Source organism: Centroberyx gerrardi, chromosome 10, assembly GCF_048128805.1.
Source record: "Centroberyx gerrardi isolate f3 chromosome 10, fCenGer3.hap1.cur.20231027, whole genome shotgun sequence".
NCBI lineage: Eukaryota > Metazoa > Chordata > Actinopteri > Beryciformes > Berycidae > Centroberyx > Centroberyx gerrardi.
The window spans coordinates 16,729,589-16,749,635 of record NC_136006.1 but is presented as its reverse complement, the minus strand read 5'-3'; the positions used below and the strand labels follow the sequence as shown (position 1 = coordinate 16,749,635).

Genomic DNA, 20,047 nt, shown 5'->3' with positions numbered 1-20,047 from the left:
GTGACTGGCAGAGGGCTCTGGGAACCACACTGTGGGTGTCTGATACATCACACTCAAACCACACAGCCCTCAACAACACAGTGACTCATCACCCGTGTTAATGGCTAGCTGACACATCTAGACCACTGGCCACATGCAATCTGATGCCTGAACAGGATTGGAGTCTGACAGCACCAAAACACTCGCACCTGCACTGTGATCAGAAACTGGAAAGGTGTCTGCAAAGGTATCACATAATTACTGATGGCATTGCATCCCATTTTAAAGTGGATATGCTTGACTTTACAATATCAAATGCTATTATAGTAGCCTATATGTTGGTGGTGTAATTAAAAAAATATGAGAATGAGTGAAAAAAATGAGGAAAGAAATCACTTAATTTAGTTGAACTTCTTTAACTGGCCACCTGATAAGGCAGATGTGTATGTGAGACCATTTTTTTAACTGAAAGGTATACTGTGTTACATATTTCATATTCGATTGATAGATGATAAAATTGAAACCTCACACCCTGAAATTAGAGACAACCTAAGAGATGACTCCTAAGAGGGGGAGATTAGGATCATACTGTTACCTTCAATGGTCTCAGACTAGCCCAGAGAGATGAAAATTTAATTTAGCACCTTAATTACGGATGTTATCAGCCGCTTAAGCGCACATTTAAGCATGATCACTTTCAATGTAGTTTTATGATGAAAAGCCACTCAATTCCATTTACAGTTCAGATAAGAGGGTATTACTAGTCTCACCATCGCTGCAGTGGAGCCCACACAATCAAGCAGTGAGTGGAAGCTACTGAGCACAACTGATCCCAAGAATTTCACAGTACATAAGTTTCAATCTTAGCCTTGATGGAAGGCTACCAGACTGCAAAGTGAGATGGTGGCACGCAGGCTATTACTCCTACATGTTATCCAACCTTCCCTAGTGGGGCTCAAATATTAACTGAACAAAATGTATTATTATATACACTGCATTTCTTTCAGTCTGCTGTTGCTTATTGGTGACATAGCGACATTGCTCGTTGACGTACGTTGGTTGGTTCATTTTATTCCCAATTGGCCCCATCTCAGTCGGGGCCACGGAGGGCCGGGTCAGGCCGGCATATCTGACAGTGGGGTCATCTGAGGGGATGGAGCAGGAACAGGAACCATTAGATAGGAGTCTTGCCTCCTCCTGCTCCCCAGGGCCCACTGTCGCCAAGGCCCTGTTTGATGTGATCCATTTGCGTGGTCTGGCGCTTATCATGTCAGCATCGGAGAACACCGTGGCCCACACCCACACTACACACAGATGACTCCGATAAGTAGTGATCTATCCCCCCCCCGCATACACCCCACACCTCACCCTGCACCACCCCTCAGACCACATCCATATCTCATACGAAACCACACAGGAACAGAAAACTCCCTGAGCCACAGCCCGCTGCACATAAAAGTGGATAAAAGCTTTTGTATACAAACAGTTTAAATAAAGAATTACCACTAATTGCTCTTTAGCAAGAAAAGAAAGCTCCTGCACGCATGCGATTCAGCCATTCAAGCAAACTGGGCACACTGCTGTGTCCAAAGACCATTCAGATCTCTGCTGACCCTAATTGCTTTATTTTCTAAATGATCCTATCAGGCCTTTGATGTCCAAATAAATGTAGAAAATTGAAGTTAATTGCTATATTTGTGTTCAGCGCAGATAGCAACTGTTGTTCCACAGCGGAAAATAAACACTTCCCCTTTAATTAAACATCCCTCCGGACACAAGGAATCAGTACGCTTCTTTACAACCGCTTTTTCATCCTCCCTTTATTTACTGACAGTGTGCAATATTTCTGAGAGAGGCTGCCACTGGGAAAAAAGCGCAAACAAAACGGGAAACGAAGGCAGAGCAGGGAAAAGAAAATTCCTCCAAAGAAGCCCTCTGTCATCGCTGGAATTTTTTCACTCCACACTTTCTCTGACAGAGCGGCACAATAAGTTGTAGGGGTCAGTGGTACTGAAACAAAACAGGGCCGTTCCACTTGGGCTTTGGAACAATAGGAGTGACCCAATCCATTCTGCTCTGCCTTTGGGCTTTATTTTAGCATTAAATGCCCAGATGCTGTGGCCTTTCTTTGGGAGAAATGACTGTGGACACCTCCTTCACATTTTCCCTTTCTGGGCCATTTTCACTTCATAAAGCTGCAGTCAATGTGTTTTGTGTGTGGTGAGGAGGGTCTGACACATACTGTGGTGGTCTCAGTCGCTGTCTACATTGGTGGCTCAAGTAGTCCCAGGATTAGGCCTTTGTGTGCTGTGAAAAGGTAAAAGAAGTCACTTATTTGGGCTCAGTCAAGCTGCTGATTTCCACCCCCATTTTGGAAATAAGAGAAAGGCTTTGAAATGCAGTCTCTCTCTCTCTCTCTCTCTCTCTCTCTCCTATAAATCACTTGTGTCCAGCAAATTGCAACTGCCTAGCACTCTGCATGCCCTCATATACATGCATGAAATCATCCCTCCTTCCCCTCTCCCTTTCTCTCAAAAACAACACAAACAACATAATAAAAAAAAACAAAAAACAACAGCTCACAAATAGAAAAGTCACTCACACGAAGCACAGAATTCATTTTCATCATCATATTGACATGTGGTGAGTCTCTAGATTAGAGCGAGGTTATGTGAGTTCCCAGGCTCAATAAACCCGAGAGCCTGTCCTGTATGGCTGAGTCAGAACAGGTGAGGAGCCAGACCACAGCATCATGGGAGACCACACATACACTCACTGGAAGCTTTTGCCGGCCGATGCTCGCCATCAAATGACCATGTGTGGTACTGCTGAGAGATAACAGTCAACACCCACCATGAACACACACACACACATATATACAGAGTTTAGATTCTTTTTTATTTTTGTTTTTTTGAAGTTTATTTTGCACTATATTTTGGCAAACCATGGCGAACAGGTAAATAAAAAATGTCGGCTAGTTCATCTTTCGGCCTCTCACCTTTCTGTGTCACTCTTGTGTTTTTCCACCTTGTGCAAGAAGACAATGGCACTGTCATATAACAATGGTCAATGGGGATTTATGGCATATATATTTCCATACCGGTACCATCTCCTGTGTTTCTCGGGCTAACCTGGTATGTGTAATGCCTGGAGCCAGTGCATTCTTCCCTCCCTCTGTCACCGGCTTGGTAAAGAACCAGAGAAAGCCGGTGAAATCCCATCCTACAGCACTCGCGGTTACGTCAGCAGTTCTCATATCCCACAAAGCCACAGAAGAGGCCTGACACACAATGTGCCACAATATACAGACTCACAACGGTCCACCCGCCAGTGTTTTTAAACAATAGCCATCTTTGCTCTGTGTGTCTTCAGTGCTTCTGCGCTAGGTTTGTCTCCAGTATAACTACTAAACACACACACATGCATGTGCACACACACACACACATACCATCTCCTCCTTCTCCAGACAACCGTAGGGTTTACTGCTGTAATTTATGATGACACAGAGCCAACGTTTGTGCATGCTTATAAGGCACTAACACTGGTGAGACCAGGGTAAGTCCCACTCAAATGAAAGTCACAGTCAGATTAATTTCAGTACTCAAACTAGACCCTGATACAATCACTAAAATGTTAATACTAGTCATTGTACAGCTGTAGCTGGTATCTGAGCATAATCATGCTGACAAACTCAATTTGAGTGGACGGTTAAGAAGACCAATGAATGCAGCCACGGACCCCACAGTTAGTGGTGTGACTTGGTCAAGAGGCTTCACAAGAAATCCTGCGCTGAAAGGCCCCAGCGCTCACCCCTTATTGTCTTGCCCTCCTCCTCTGGCCCCTCTGTGAAAATAGAGGCAACCCAGGATTTAAAGGTCAAGTCCACACAAAAGCCGACCGTCCCCAAAGCCTGAGGTGTTTTTAATTGACATTTCTGTCTTTGTCCCCCCAACCATAAAGAGGGAAGAGAAAGAGCACCTTTTTCAATATACTAAATTACTACTAAATGAGACCTGTGGAAAAACAGGGCTTTGGGATGTACCCAGGTTCCCCCAGCTAGAGGGAATCCCCTTGTTAGGCCGGTATGGGGGGAGTGCTGAGGAGCTGTGAAGTGCTTACTCCACCATAAAGGGCTTGGCTCTGATGCAAATCCCCACACAGAAGCGGCCTCTCCCCATAGAGAGAGATAAACCAGTTAGGGCATTGTTTATGAAGTTTCACTTTATTCCCCCCTGACAACCATTTAAACAATGACTGTGGGGAAATGTCCCTCCGCGAATGAGCAACAATGGTCAGGATCAGCAGCTTTTCTGTCTGGCTAATACTTTGATAAAAAGAGTGAAAATCTTCCTTCCTGAAAGCATTAAAGACTGCTCCATGAAAGACACCTGCAAACAAGAGCAGAAAGAGGCACAAACAAAAGTACTTTGTCGAAATGATGCCACCTTTGTCCCTGCTCACAATCACCTCCCATTTTCTATTGCAGCAAAAGAACAGCATAAACAATGTGCACATATTATGTCTAATCTTATTTTGGCACAGTTTGTTCAAGAATTGCTCAAGTTACCTGCATGTTCTTTTTCACTGCAACACAGCAACATGTGCTACTATAGTTATATATTATTGCATATCAACAAAGATGTTGTATTTTATGATAAAAACACTGGTAATTATTGAAATATGATGGACTGGATAAGCCATGTATATATTACAGTGAGTATGAATGTGCAACACAAGCCTGTTTTCTGTCATGACCTAGTCTGCTTTCACTGGTTTTCAGTTGGACTTATGGGCCTTCCACAACGTTATTATTTTACTCTGGCCATTATTCACCTTATTATCAAAATGAGGGGAACTATAGCAGACAAAAAGCTTTTGTGGGTATGATCTTTTGTGCTTTCAGCATTTAAGATGGCTTTTGTCTCCTGTGAGATGGGTATCTGCCACAAACATCACTCAGGCATTGTGGAGGGGGGATTCGTTTTCAGCGCGCCTTTGTTCTATTCTTTGGCCCTAACCAAGGAGCCACGCCTGCTCCTCTACCTCGAATTGTGCAGCGAACATTCCCTTCTTTGTGGCGCTAGGTGCATGAGCTGGCTCATCTCCGCGGGCTTTCGTGGGAGATGGCTGTCGCGGTGGCATGGTGGCATTTGGTAACCTAACCTGGCTTTGCGTCAGGGTGGCCCTTGGCTACCGGGCCTGTAATACTGTAGAGCGTTAGGTGAATGGCGCTGTGAGGGGCAAGTCCCCCTCTGGATGTGTTTCAACTGACCTGTCCCCTTCCCCCTCCACCGTGCTTCCAGCACCTCTCTCTCCACTCCACCGCCCGCCTGCTGCTCACACTTCTTCTCTTTGCCACTCAACAGATCATCCTTGTCATCCTTTTCCTGCTCCCCCACTGTTTCCCTCTACATCGGACCCATCTTCCTGTGGCCATTATTTCCTCTTTGGTACCTTTCTCTCTCCCAATCACTTGCTTAGTCTCCGTACACATTCTCTGGAGATGCCGCCTCTGTTGTGCCACACTGAGGGAGCCACGCCCTCAGCCTATGTGCAGACACTTTTATTAAATCTGTGCAGGCGCTGGGCCGCGCTGGCGGGTAATCCTACAGTAATTGTTTCCAGATTAGGGGACCCGGACCACAAAGCAGGCTTAGCCAGGCATGAAATGGCCTCCCCATGCTGCAGCGGCAGCGACCAAACCTGCCGAGGTGAGACTCACCTGGATAAAGTCCACAAACGTCCATGGGAGAAGAGAGTCCAGGTGACCAATGTCCTTAGAAAACCTGTTGAGGATTCTTCCTGGGGAACAACACAACAGAAGAGAACAGATTAGATTAGATTGGATTAGATTAGATATGTGTATGGAGCAATGATCCTTTGCAGCAGATTTTTTTAAAAATGTTTTGTATTGGTTTTAAAGTCATTAAGCGTGCGATTTGTCCGCATAGAGAAAATGTGGGGAAAAAATGGTGTAATGTAATGGTTTAGTGTGATTTTTCCAGACATAAGAAGTAATTGAATGGGAAAAGAGGAAAAAATACTTTGAGCCATATCTCATTCATAATTTGTACTGATGCAAATCTTATGCAAATCTACTGATACATACAGCTCACCTAAAATAGCCCTAGCTGGAATTTGGAAGAACAAAACTAAGCCAAATACAGATATGTTTAATCCATTAGCTAATCTGGCCGCAGATAATATGAGATTTTTTTTATTATTTCCCTCTATAGTCTCACCAGACTATTGAGTAACTGTTACAGGAATCTTCTCAATATTAATAGCACAGAACATATATGTTGAATGCGATATCAGATGGAAAAACAGAGAGGCCTATCTAGATTAAACAATGAATCATTATTTGTCTTGCATTTCATAAAGACTGCCCTACTCTAGGCTGAATACGTGAGGGAACCTTTTGTTTGCGAACAAAGGAGCAACAGAAGCTGCGTACCTGCCTTTCTGTCCTGACTGGCAGTGTCAGTGACGTTAATTGAGTTGCCTCCAATCTGCTCAGGTGTTCATTATTTGGGCCGGGGCTCTGCAGGTGCTCTAGCAGCCCTTTATTGTTGCTCCTTTAGAAACTTTGCTCCTCTATTCTGATCCCACAGCACATAAGATTACACTCCAGCTGCTTTCACACACTGTTTACTGCAGGGTCAGTGATAGCCAATCCCCACACCGCAGCACCTAAAGGCAGGCAAGACAGAAAGGCTTTCTCTATCTCTAGGCCTCAAGGAAGGCTTCAGACTCTTAGAGGCAGACAAAAACCAGCGGAGACCAGAGCCAGCATCACCACTACCAGAGCTGGGCTCAGGTTAAAACACACTAACAAGCTGTGGATGTGTAGTTTGCAATGTTTTTTCCCCGTCTAAAGGCCCTCCACAATGGTCATAATGTTTCATACTTAAACAACCCACTATCTGTCACTGTGACGCATCACTAAGCAAACAATACTATCTGTCTGTGTACTATCTATGTAAACAAAGCAGCTGTCACACATTTAGGGTTCAACCCCTGATACAGTGAAACCAACTCCAAGCATGCAGATGAGTTTATCTCGACCCACAGAACAGGCCAGGAAGCAGGGTGGGCCTTGGAGAGGGACAGAGAGAAGGAATGGCTGGGCGGTACGTTGGCAGAATGTGGCACTATGGCATTCTGGAGGCGTGGTGGAGTCAGGGCAGCGCTGACCTAAAAGTTGCCTCCCCGGCTCCCAGTGAGTCCTATGGAGGTGGGCCCTGTAATCACCTCTCTCCACGGCCGTAAGCAGCTTACAGCTTTATCCAAAATGCCGCTCCCGCCTAAAAACATGCATGCAGACGAGGCCGGGCTCCCCATAACAGCCATTGCATAAACCCAGCCAGAGCATTATTCCCCGCAACAACCCAGCAATGCTCCAAATCAGGACTGATTCAAAGTCAAGTGGCGTAAGCATGTTGTACACTTGGAGGCAGACTAATCTTATTCACAGTGTGAGTGCCCCTTTAGCATGCAGACATCCTGAGGGGAGGGTTCATGCAAGGGGGTAGTGCTGCTACTATACTGGTGTTATTTTCACTAGAATCTCCCTGCTTTAGTCTGGAAACGGGGGGGGGGGGGGCACTTGTCAAACTGTGTTTGTGGAAGATCCAATAATATTTTATGTAATTTTACTGTCTAAGCCATAGATGACCCAAATTCATGCGTATCTGACAAACAATGCCAATAAGAAAAGGATAGGTTTCTCCTGGTTACATCATACCATGGTTAGAGGGTGTTAGAACAGAGAACATCAGTCAACTATCAGCTGTTTGACAAGCGGCTCAGTTAACAGAGTTTCAGCAGGGATGAAGTAAAGACCCATCTCCATCTTTCGCTAGACTATAGAGGGGATACATTACAGTGATGCAGTTACACAAAGACATTCACTGCATGGAAATGCCTATGAGGTAAGATCGGCGTGGGACAATGGCTTCAATCACTACGGGTGGTTGTCAACAATATCACCTATTGTGTAGAGAGGGGTATAGACGTTTCAGGATATCAGCTGCATTAGTATCAAACAATTTCTCATGGTTTAAGACTCCAGGGGTGATTTGCACCACTTTTTCAGGCTGAGGAAATATCAAGCCCTCCCAACCAAGGTGGCCCCTTAGGTGGAGATATTAGGTGAGCAGGGCCCCCAATCACAGTTAAAGAAGTGGAACAGTGGGGTCCGGCTGGAGCAGGGCGTGTGGCAAATCGCTGTTCCCTGTAAACATCAAGATAAGGGGACGACTCTGAGCCACTCCATGTGTGGGCCCCACTACAGTTGGTGGGGCCTTTCAGTGAGGCAAGAGCGATAATGGAGGAATATTGGGGAGGGGGCTGCCAAGGCTGGAGGTGGCACAGCTCACCTGCACTTCCATGAAGGGCCCAGGGGCCTGGGGCAGCCTCCCACCGCCGGCGCCTTGCTGCCAATACTAATACATTCTAAATCCATTCTCTCCGCTCACACCGCCAGGCTCCTGCAATCTCCTCTCCTTCCCTTTCATGCAATTAAATAGTGGAAGTGCCGAGCGAGGGGGAGCCCTATCAGCCATACTGCACACACACACACGGCTCCATCTCCACATTCAATTTACACACTTCGATATCATCATCCTCTCTGCAGTACTTCCACCACTCCGCTCTTAACACTCTTGCATCCCAGAGCTGAAATATAGACATTAAAAACATTGCCTCTGTAGACACAATTAGAATCTGACATTATTGACTACAGACGATCTAATGTTCCCTGCATCAACAGCAACTGAGTGACACCTAGCACCGCGATGGCCCACTATGCCGATGTGAAAGGGAAGTTAGAGGTGTATGTGTGAATGCGCACGTGTGTGTGTGTGTGTGTGTTGACTGAGACTCCACTCCTTGACTGTGCTGATGAGCTGAAGCCCTGGCCTGCAGTCTCTGAGGGGATTAGCCCACTCAATGACACTAAATTACAGGGATCAACATCAGCTCAACACATCCAGTGCTGTCTGTGCTGCTCTAACTGGATCACATTTTGGATGAACAGTCGTAATAAGGCTGTTCATATTCCTAAAATTTAACAACTTGAACATAATGACAATATAATATTTACAATATATAAATTCATCTGATGGAAGATGAAATAACTGTTGTTATCAACATCATCTAGCTGGCTTAAAACATATCACCAATGGTATTATTCCAAAATGCAAATGTTTGTAATCACCAAAACCACCAACTTACATATCAACTTCCTTTACACAGTGCAAAAGATAGCAGACAAAAGTTTTAGATTCAAATGGCGCAAAGGCATTCAGTGTCTGATACAGGAGAGCTACAATACCTCTCCATCAATCATAATTCGCCACTGCTGTGCTCCATTGTTATAAACCACATTCACAGAATAACAAATAAGACCTTTGTGCAGTGACGCTTGAAATGGTAACCTTTAACTTTGAGGAAGAACGGGAGCCAACAGCTATCAAACACAAGGCCTGTTCAGCAGCAGCACACCTATCACTTACACATGTAAACAGTTGTCAAATCCTTAACAACACACAGACACACAATTACAAATGCATTACTCACACTTACGGCAGCAACACACGGAAGTGGCAGTTATTGTACAGTGAAAAAAAAAAAATCCCTCAGACAGAGGCTAAACAATAAGAAAGAAAGGAGTAGGAACAAGAGAAAAACACCAGAACTGACATCATCAATGTTGACAACTGCTGTCTTTGTCCTGGTCTATTCTGTTCGGTTTCATTCAAGTGACTGATTCAGTTGAAAAACACAGAGTGGGAGAAGAAAAACTATATGTGAGAACCTATCAAAAACAATACAAGTAAGACAGAACTTTTCCATTCTATATTATAGATTAAAAAAAAGGTCATGTTCATGCATAATCTACTGTTGACTGGACAAAGGGCAAAGACGCACAGTCTCTTAGACAGTTGTCTATAAATCCAGTCAGACACACAGTGTTGTTTGCCAGCCTGGAGGCCAAGCTGTAATAACTGGACTGGTCATACAATGGTTACTGATAGCAGCACAACAGCAATCAGATAGCAGTGTCTGTTAAGCCTCTCCTTTACTGCGCTATTAAACAGATTATTACATTATTCAAAGTGTTTGTTCTTCTCCTGTGTGTAGATTACCAAGGACGGCACACCCAGATAAGCCGTCAGGTAGGCCAATACGCAACACAAGAGCAGCAGTAAAAACAAAACCCAAAGATTAAGACCTGTGGTGTTTGCTCCAAACACAGCTTTGCAAAAGAAAGCTTTGTCGCTACACCCACTTCTAATGTCAGTAGAAACCACAAGCTACTGAACACCCTCAAATCATATTTAGACTTGTGTTAGCAGCTTATTATGACTCATTATACAGATACAAGTTTCCTTCATGTTGAGAATTCCCACCCGGGCTGATTGTGTTATACATGCATGTCACTATGAAGAGATTAGGCTGAGTAATTATCCGCTGACAGGTGAACAATGCTCTAGAAAAATTAAAGTTATCAAAGTGGGCCACTTGACAGTTGACTTTGGATGTGAATGACAGATGCTAGTGACATCATCTCACCTAATAAAAAAGCTATAATAATTTATAGAAAAAAATTATGTGAAAATGAAAGAAAATGGTGCATGGTAAGTATTTTTTCATCTCAAGAAAAAAATCTTGCAAGTGATTTAAAAATTCTTCAAATATGTACTCTGTTTAACTGGTGCCTATTTAAAATGGTATGGTGAAACACTCCTGAAGATAAGCTAACAGCTCTCCCTCAGTGAAGCCAGACTTATTTGCAGTGTTTGCTCAGTTTTAAGATCATGTCCATCTGCCCACTCCATTGACCCAGCAGCTACAGGCAACAAAGCTAATGAAATAATCAAAGATTTCTGATACAGCGCACAAGACAAATATGCCTGTATTTACTCAGCTTTGTATTCCAAACACAACATTGTCTAAGATCTAGTGCAAACAGTATTCTTTCAATATCATTGTTTGCTTTTTTTGTTCTGGCTCACGGTAAATAGATAACACCGTCTTCACGCATTTTTACAAGACATTACAGCTAAATATTAAGTCATTTCACATGCTTTTTGACTCAACTGGCCTCTTGGGTGCACAGGCTCTAATTCCCAGCAGCGGTTTTAATGATGCCAGTTCATACACAGCCTGCTTTTCAATCCAATATACTCTGTGGCGGTGGCAAACAAACAGTACACCCCTTTTACAATTGTACGCTTCAAGTTACAGCCATTAAAATCATTTCTATTATGTAGCACATTTGAATTAATAATTACATTTACAAACCAATAAAAAAAACATTTTTGAAATAAGACATCTAAATATAAAATCCATCTAAGACATCTTATATTAAATACTGCAATATTTGAATAGAAAAAATATCTAATTTGCTATAAAAATTTCAAATTTTTAAATTTAAAGTATTTGTTTGTATTATGTTGTATTACACCTGCTTGGAGTGCAATGGCAAACTGTGGAGTTTGGGGACAGGCGTAAGGATGTGTGTGAAGTGGGGCAAAATATGACATACCTAAGTAACAGTCTGCTCTCTAGTGGTGAGATGTTACAACAATACCTACTACAGCAGGTCCCATTGAATCAAAACACAGATACATGGAACTGAATGTCTCATAGCGTGATCAATCGTGTCATTAAGTTGCACATTTACACTGAGGATACATTTATTTTTTTTATAGGAATTGGATGTGGAGGTGGGCCCCTTACCGATAGGATTGATATCGAAAAAGCGCACCGGGGTCCGGAGGATGGCGTTGAACATGGTGTTGTGCAGGGTCTGGGCTGAGCTCACCAGGACGTTAAAGAAGACCAAGCTGCGCAGGAAGCCAAACACTACCGAAGCGGCTGTTAAACCTGACGAAGACACAGGGTACAGATCCATCAGCGGGAGACAATGCTTTCCCTGTGTCTGTTCCAAGAAGGTCAGCTGTGCACTTAAGGTACAATTGTTAAACGTATAATAGAAAAAAAAGAACACATATATTCCACTACAATTTCGTCCTCAATGGTTAATTTTTTCTTTAGCGTTGATCTATCACTGTGAATACAGACCCTGGAAGAGTGAAGAGGTTAGGAGTCACGGGGAGACAATCAGAGCAATCCAACAGCAGAAAACAAGAAAAGCAACGCTATCTCGCTGTACAGCTGAGGCCCATGTACAGACACTGGGCCTTGAAGGCCTTGGGCCACAGCCAAAGAACTGTGGATGTGTTCAGTGAATGGCTGGCGTATTCAGAGCCTCAACGGTACACAAAAAGCGATGTGCACTCAGTGAGCTTCACCTGCGTAAACACCTAGGTACAGGTCAAGGTCCAGCTGCTGAGGGGAGCTGCCATTGAGGTGCTCTGTCGCATTGACGCGCTCCTGTTCAGAGGCCCTGCAAGTCAGCCACAAAGGAATCAAAAGCCACAAGGACAAATAAACAGCCATCAAAGAAAGAAAGCTGCAAGATGGAGGCGCTATACAAAACACTTTCATACTAACCTGAAGCACAAGGACAGTTTCAACAAGCAACAGATGCCAACAAAAACATCATCAGTTTGGTTCAGTCCTCTACTATAAAACCATCAATTAAGCCCATTCTGAGAAAATTTCTGACAGTTCAGCTTAGAAAACATGCCATAGTATAAAAAACATCTCACCAGTAAGCGAGCCACCAGTCCTGCACAATATATGAAATCTATACAAAAACAGAGAAAACGGATTAAATCATTTTAATTGTCAAAAGGTCACTGAAGATAATTTGTATTGTGGATTTTCCTAAAACTGGTCAAACAAAACATAAATAATAAAAACAAGGTTTGGCTAGCCAATAAAGCATAACAATGTGGAGGAGAAATTGAACTCACATGAGCTAGGATATTGAGTAGGATGAGGATCAAGAGGACAAGGAAGTTAGCTCCTGCTCTGAAGTATTTCACATACAGACGCAGGCCGATGGTTCCTTCTGAGCGGCTTTCCTCCTCCATGGGCTGTACTGCCTACAAACACACATTAGAGTCAATGCAAGCCATCCAGTAACGCTTCACATCAGGTTGTAGTAAGCAGAGGGGAAGAGGCGAGTACCTGCTGCCCTCTGGTGGCTGGAAAAACGCACAACAAGCCCTTTCCTACAATGACACTGCCATGGACGTAGGACGTAGCTTAAAACTTGATGAACACCTTTACAAGTACAAGAATGTTTATTTTAGTTAAGTGGGAATGTTTCAAATACACCTACCACCGGACACTGCTCTGCTCCCTCCATTAAAGAGTACAGAGAGGAGGAGAGGGAGGGCATGGAGCCTTCGGAGAGGGTGTGGCGGGAGCGGGAGAGACGGCCGGGGACGGGGGTCATGCCCTGCCTCTCCTCCTCCTGGTCGTCCTCCTCCTTCAGCAGGGAGGTGAAGTCTACTCCACAGCCCTGCAGCTCACTGTAGGTTCCCCGCGCCACCATCTGACCCTGACAATGAGAGAGGAGACATAACTATACAAACACACACTCGAGCGCACACACACAGTCAGGGAAATTCCTGAATTTGCAGGTGGCCACTTAGCTGTTAATCCCCATCGCCTAAGACAAAGTGACACAAATAAAGATATTTCAGCAACCAAAGTCTTACCACTGCCAACTGCGACTATCAATCTGTTCCTTTCAACTCCCACTCTTCAACTCCACTCCTCCTTCACACAAAAATTCTCAAGTGTGTTTTCTGAGTCATAGGATAATAATAATAATAGTAATAATAATAATTGATTACATTTATATAGCGCTTTTCAAGGCACTCAAAGCGCTTCACATATGGGGGGGGGGGGGGGGGGGGTACCTCAACTCATCCACCACACGGCATGGCACACTATACCACAGGATAGCCACTTGAGTGCGTGTTTTTATCAACAAGTGTTGTTCCAAGTTTGGGCATCCACAGACGAGTATGTAAGCCCTGACATTAAGTTTATCTCCCCGTCCTCTCCATGTTAAACACCATGGCCAGCATTGTTACTTGCATTGTCAGTTCAATCTGATCCAACCCTTTCTGCTCCAGGTGCGCTGTAAATGTCAGATCTTGTACTTGAACAGTCACAGTCATGTGTACATATGTGTGCGTTGAAAGAGGATACATAAAGAAACAGGGCATTTTTAATTACACTTTCTGTAATATGGCCTTTAGGTACTGTACTCCAAAAAAAAACATGAAAATGTTACTGAGCTGAGCAACGGAATGGAATTATACTTCTTCAATATTGCTCAACCTTACAAGGCAGTAGCAGGTACTATATGATGAGGTCGCAGTATTATACACTATACAATGTATTGTGGAAGATACAAACCATAATATTTTAACAGCTATACAATGTATTAATCAAAGTTCCTGGCGGTAGTTACACCAGAAACAGTAACACATTTTGTACCAGCTTATGCTGCAATACAATGCTGTGCGTATTATCACCTAAGCCCTTTTCTTCACCAGGAGACCCTGACACACAAATACACACACACAAATACTCACCTCCTTCAAGACAACAATTTGATCTGCAGCCTTCAGATACTGTAGTTGGTGGGTAACCAAGATACGAGGCTTCTTCTTCAATAGTCCACAAATGCACCTGAGGAAAGCAGACATTATATGAGCACCTAGAAATGGCAAGCAACATATTAATAAACAGCTGGTTAACTGACAGCTGCTTTCCACTGAACCTTCTCAATGGAAAATAATGGGGAGGAGGTTAACAGAAAGTAACTAAATCACAACTAGACTTACTCTTCAAACAGGTGCCTGCCCACCTCGGTATCCACAGCGCTGAGTGGGTCATCCAGCAAGTAGATATCTGCATCCTGATACACTGCTCTAATAAACACAAATTGACACAAATCACATCATAACATTGAGGTTATTACTATCACTGCCACCAAAGAGAAATGGCATTCTTGTACATGTATTCTGCACACCTGGCTAAGCTGACCCTTGCCTTCTGTCCTCCACTGAGGTTGGCCCCTCTGTCCCCGATCACCGCCAAGTCGCCGTCTGGCAGGAGATCCATGTCCTAAACAGGAGCCCACTGCAACACTTACCACAGGGAGTCATTCACATTTACACACTATACACTACCTTCTTGTACACTACCAGCTAGACGTCCTAAAACTTTGCTGAAAGCTGGACTACATACTCTGAAGACAGTACACAACAGGGCATGTAATAATTAGGAACATATGACTCGATGTGATTCTCACTCTCTTGAGGGCGCAGGCTCTCAGAACTCTATCATACTTCTGTGGGTTGAGCTCTTTGCCAAAAAGGATGTTGCTTCGGATCGTACCAGGTAAAATCCAGGGCTGCTGAGAGGTGTAGGTCAGCTCTCCTTTGACCTTGACCACACCCCTTTCCTGGCTCAGCTCTCCTAGGATGGCACTGAGGAGAGAGGACTGACACACACACACACACACAACAAAAATGAAGACTTCAAGAGACATCTTGACATTCTGAATGTGGCTGCTATTTTTCTTCACGTCACAAATACACAGGGGAAACTTTCTTTACTGGCATTTCCATTAAACAAAAAGAATGGAGAACAATAGACTCTGCTAGCTACAAACAAGCTCATTAACTTGCAGCTATTAGTACAGGGCAATGACACTAGCTTCAGCACGGAATCCATGTCCTACCCCAGTATAAATGGTGGTAATACAATGTGTCTAAAACATATTGCTAATAGTCATGCATGAGTTACTTAATGTACCATCAACATTAGACCTGACCTTCCCAGCTCCAACGGGTCCAATGACTGCCAGCAGCTGCTCTGACCTCACCGTGAAAGATACTTTCTGTAGAGTTGGAGCATCTAGGACCTGTAAGAAAAATAAACAGCGCATGACCGGACACACCTCCATATAGTAAATAAACTTAAACTTCAGTTATGTTGAAATGGTCTGGATCTACATTTAAGATAAAATGATAAATAAATGAATCATATACTGTATATAATAATCCTCACCTTATCCCAGTAGCATATTAAATCCTGAATCTTCACCATACATTCCTTCTTCTCTGCTACAGGAAGCCCTAGATGTTGAGGAGCAACTTCATCCAGAAGGAGAAAATTCTGAGAAGAATAATCACATTCACACTTTAAATATCCATAGACAGCATCGGTGGAATCAACACAAGCTGGTCATGTAGAACAGTGGTTCTCAACCTTTTTCATATCAAGGACCCCTAATTTAGTCCACATTTGGGCCATTTGATGAGAGTGTGTCTCTCAAACCCAAATCTGAGAATGTTTTTATTGTTAGATATGATTTTGTCCAGAATTCCATGACTATCTGTATTGTAGGTAGAGAGATAAGAGTGAAACTATGATCAAAACAGTCATTCTTCTACATTCTCTAATTGTGTTAACTTCTTGTAAATTAAATAATGCTGAAGTTTAGCAATTCATCAATTTGCTGGGGACCCCCTGGAACCCCCTCAAGGACCCCTGGTGGTCCCCAGACCCCACGTTGAGAACCACTGATGTAGAACATGGCTTCTGTCTGTTGTGTATTTACTTTAATCCTGCGGATGCTGATGTGAGTCTCAGAGACTTTCTCTATGGCAGAGGGAAAGAAGAGGGTGATGGTGAGTCTGACTGCACCATAGAGGGAAACAGCCACAAACACTCTGCTTGCAGACAACCTGTTCCCCGTCAGTACGTAGACACAGAGGGTGATGAAGATGATGATCTTGCCGGCCACAAAGAAAAATGCCATGTTCAGTCCACGCAGGTAAGAGCTCTTCATGATCTTGGAGATCTCCATTCTGTAAAATGATATCACATGTTGACAGTAAATGCAGTTTCCCGTAAGTAGTCAAACTCATTTGTGGAAGCGCACCACAAATACATTCATCAAACTGATAACATTAAGTGGTTATTGTGTTTTTTCTGCACCTCATAAAAGCTTTCCTCATCTTTCACAGCCTGGCACTACCACACCTAAGAATTTGCAGGAAAACACTGTACTATTTTGCCATTGTCATCATAAAATAATTAAGTTCATACAGTTTCAATTCAATAGAATTAAAATATTAAAATATTACTCTAACATGATAATTCACATATAATGATGGTGATACACACTCACCAGAGTTTACATTAAGTAGATATGAAGAGGAATTGCTGAAATCTACACAAAACTTGGTCTACCTTCTGATGTCATCCACCAGTGCAGAGAAGGGCCTCTCCCACCCGTACATCTTTATAATACGGATTCCAGAGATGACTTCATTCATTGTGCGTATTCTGTCATCTGTTAATGCTGCTGTTCCGGCCCTAAAATGGTAGAGAGAATTCACAACAATGGCACCAATGCAACACAGGACAGAAACATTTCATAAATGGAAACAGCTTTTACCCGTATTTGATAAACCTGGTGTATGACTATGCACCTGAGAGTGGAGAACAAGTGTCCAAACATAGTCTGGACTGGCATCAGGATGACAAGGACAGCCATTCCCGCAAGGCATGATGGGCCAATCACATACAACAACAATAATGTCACAGCTGCTGCTTGTAGAGGACCAACCCACAAGAAGTGCAAATATAAGGTTACCTGTAAGAAAAATAGTAAGAGGTGCAGTGTATTGCTGAGGTACGACTTGCATCATGTAATGAACAAATCACATATAAAATATACATTTATATGGTATATTGCTACTTTCTGATCATCACCTCATCAAATTTGTTGACATCATTGGATAACAGGTTCACAATTTGTCCTGTGGTAGTTTTTGTCAATGCTGTGCTGTTAAGACAGAGAGCCTTTGCAGAGCAAAGGTGTTAAATCAAGTTAACCTGGCAGACCCAGATCACCATGCTCAACAACTTGTGTTTATTTATATATAGAAGATGACTCATACTGACTGACCTTGCGATAGATCATGTGGCACATGGCCACGCGAATCTTCATGCCTGCTCTTTGGACGTGGTAGAAATAGAGATGGTGAAGGACAGCCAGGCCGATGGTTGACAGGGAGATGCCTGCAGCGTAGCCGTAGGCCTCATAGACTGCAGCCTTGTTGTTGCGGTCATAGCTCTCAAAGTACTCAAGCAGCTTTCCAAGCAGCATTGGCTGAATGACTTTGATAGCTTCCTGATGGAAAATGGAATGTAAAGCAGATATGTGGATGTGCTGCATTAAAGCAAAACTTAATCCTGAATACAGCATTGCTCCCTAGTAGGTGAATGGTTTTCTTGTGGCGCTGTACTGTACCTCCATAAAGGTGTATATTCCAATGACGGAGTATGACCTCCAATAGCACTGAATAAGAACTTTGGAAAGTTTGGGTGTGCGCAGATCTTTTGCTGCCCTCTGAACCTCCTGGTCCCAATACCTTTGAAAAGCACACAGTGAAAAGAAGGGCAATGATTATCCCCATTCAGTATTCTATTAGTAAGCAATATCACACTCAATCATGCACTATTGGTGATTCTCAAGAAACCAATACATTACTGTAGAGTTGAAAACAAAGTTACAAGAAAGCAACAAATAATTTGCTTTTGTATATTTTTAAGCAAAATAATCCATTACAAAAATTCTACCTCATTACTAATTACCATGTAAAGTTTAAAGTTCAATTTTAGGGCAATCCAATCACATATTTCTAATGTATTGCTTAGATGAAGGTTAAAGGAACCATCAGAAATGGCCGACCATAGCCCAAATTAATTGATTAATATCTATGCAACATATAAACATTTTTATAAAAAATGTGTGTGTGTAACTTTTGGTGCAGCATCAGCAAGATCCGAAACGGTGGGTATCAAAACCCTGTTTTTTCAGGTGGATTGACATTGAATGCCCCTCGGGTAAAGAGAGGAGCCGAGTTATCAACTGATCACCATCTGGTGGTGAGTTGGATCAAATGGAGGGGGAGGCTCCTGGTCACACCTGGTTAACCCAAACATGTAGTGAGGGTGTGCTGGGAATGCCTGGTGAAAGACTCTGTCCAGAATGACTTTAGCTCTCACCTCTGAAAGAGCGTCTCCTGTATCCCAGGGGATGCTGGGTACACTGAATCAGAATGGACCCTGTTCAAAACCAATATCATGAAGAGGCTGCTAGGGGTGGCACCAGGGTGTACGTCCTGAAATGCTAAAGGCTCTGGATATTGTTGGGGTGTTGTGGATGACACGTCTCTTCAATGATGCATGGATTTTGGGAACAGTGCCTTTGGACTGGCAAACAAGGGTGGTAGTCCCCATCTTCAAAAAAAGAAGACCGCAGAGTGTGTATCAAAGAATTCCAATTATCAAAGCGTTACACTGCTCAGCCTTCCTGGGAAAGACAAGGTGCTGGAAAGGAGACTCCAGCCTTTGGTTAAAATTTGGATTCAGGAGGAACGATGCAGATTTCCTCCTGGTCACAGAACAGTGGACCAGCTTTTGACTCTCTCCCAAATAAACAACGAGTCATGGGAGTTTGCTAATCCTGTTTACATGTGTTTTTGTGGATTTAGAGAAGGCCCACGACCATGGAGCATGTCACAGACCTCAGGGCTTTCTTTTATACCACCACCAAAATGTCTATTACATGGTCTGTAAACATTCATAAGTAATGTTTAAGGCAATTAATAAAGACATCAATCATTTCCTACCACTGCAGTTCCTCCCCCAGCCTTTCAGATCCATCCTCCGGGAGAACTTTATACATGTCATCTTCTTCTAACTTCTTCTTGTAGCCGATTCTGAACAACGGATTCAGCCAACTACAAACAAAGGACAAGTGTGTTCAGTTGAAAATATTTAGGCCTAATCAAACTGATTTACCTTTAAGTAGGTGAAATTCAATAAGCCACGACAATCAAAGCTTTCATAATTCTCTACTCTAGAATCACACCACCACCACTTCTGCTACTAGTTCTAGAGTAAGGGGGAAAAGGTTTACAAAGGGGATTTTAGGGTTACCAAGGTTTAAAGGCTTGTAGTCATCCACTTCTCTGTAGTTTCAGGAAGGAAATTTGAACCTGTAACACTGTTTGAAGCTAGAACTCTTTGGGCAGAGTGTCTCATA

The 20,047-nt window shown here is 43.2% G+C and overlaps 1 protein-coding gene across 3 annotated transcripts in view; it reads right to left on the bottom strand.

Annotated features, from left to right (window-relative positions):
• Nucleotides 1-20,047, bottom strand: part of LOC139933033 (ATP-binding cassette sub-family C member 4-like) — a 34,803-nt gene that overhangs the window by 14,067 nt on the left and 689 nt on the right. The window contains exons 2-20 of one of the 3 annotated variants that reach the window (XM_071927017.2): nucleotides 19,632-19,742; nucleotides 18,248-18,368; nucleotides 17,903-18,127; nucleotides 17,707-17,796; nucleotides 17,424-17,587; nucleotides 17,182-17,307; nucleotides 16,547-16,796; nucleotides 15,994-16,101; nucleotides 15,758-15,847; nucleotides 15,233-15,424; nucleotides 14,951-15,045; nucleotides 14,763-14,849; nucleotides 14,511-14,607; nucleotides 13,235-13,462; nucleotides 12,870-13,001; nucleotides 12,663-12,700; nucleotides 12,303-12,397; nucleotides 11,728-11,874; nucleotides 5,702-5,781 (exon numbers count right to left, since the gene is read on the bottom strand). In XM_071927017.2, the coding sequence (XP_071783118.2) occupies nucleotides 5,702-5,781; nucleotides 11,728-11,874; nucleotides 12,303-12,397; nucleotides 12,663-12,700; nucleotides 12,870-13,001; nucleotides 13,235-13,462; nucleotides 14,511-14,607; nucleotides 14,763-14,849; nucleotides 14,951-15,045; nucleotides 15,233-15,424; nucleotides 15,758-15,847; nucleotides 15,994-16,101; nucleotides 16,547-16,796; nucleotides 17,182-17,307; nucleotides 17,424-17,587; nucleotides 17,707-17,796; nucleotides 17,903-18,127; nucleotides 18,248-18,368; nucleotides 19,632-19,742 (2,476 nt within the window). The remainder of the gene's footprint in view (nucleotides 1-5,701; nucleotides 5,782-11,727; nucleotides 11,875-12,302; nucleotides 12,398-12,662; nucleotides 12,701-12,869; nucleotides 13,002-13,234; nucleotides 13,463-14,510; nucleotides 14,608-14,762; nucleotides 14,850-14,950; nucleotides 15,046-15,232; nucleotides 15,425-15,757; nucleotides 15,848-15,993; nucleotides 16,102-16,546; nucleotides 16,797-17,181; nucleotides 17,308-17,423; nucleotides 17,588-17,706; nucleotides 17,797-17,902; nucleotides 18,128-18,247; nucleotides 18,369-19,631; nucleotides 19,743-20,047) is intronic. The other 2 variants (XM_071927018.2, XM_071927019.2) reach the window with 2 other exon arrangements.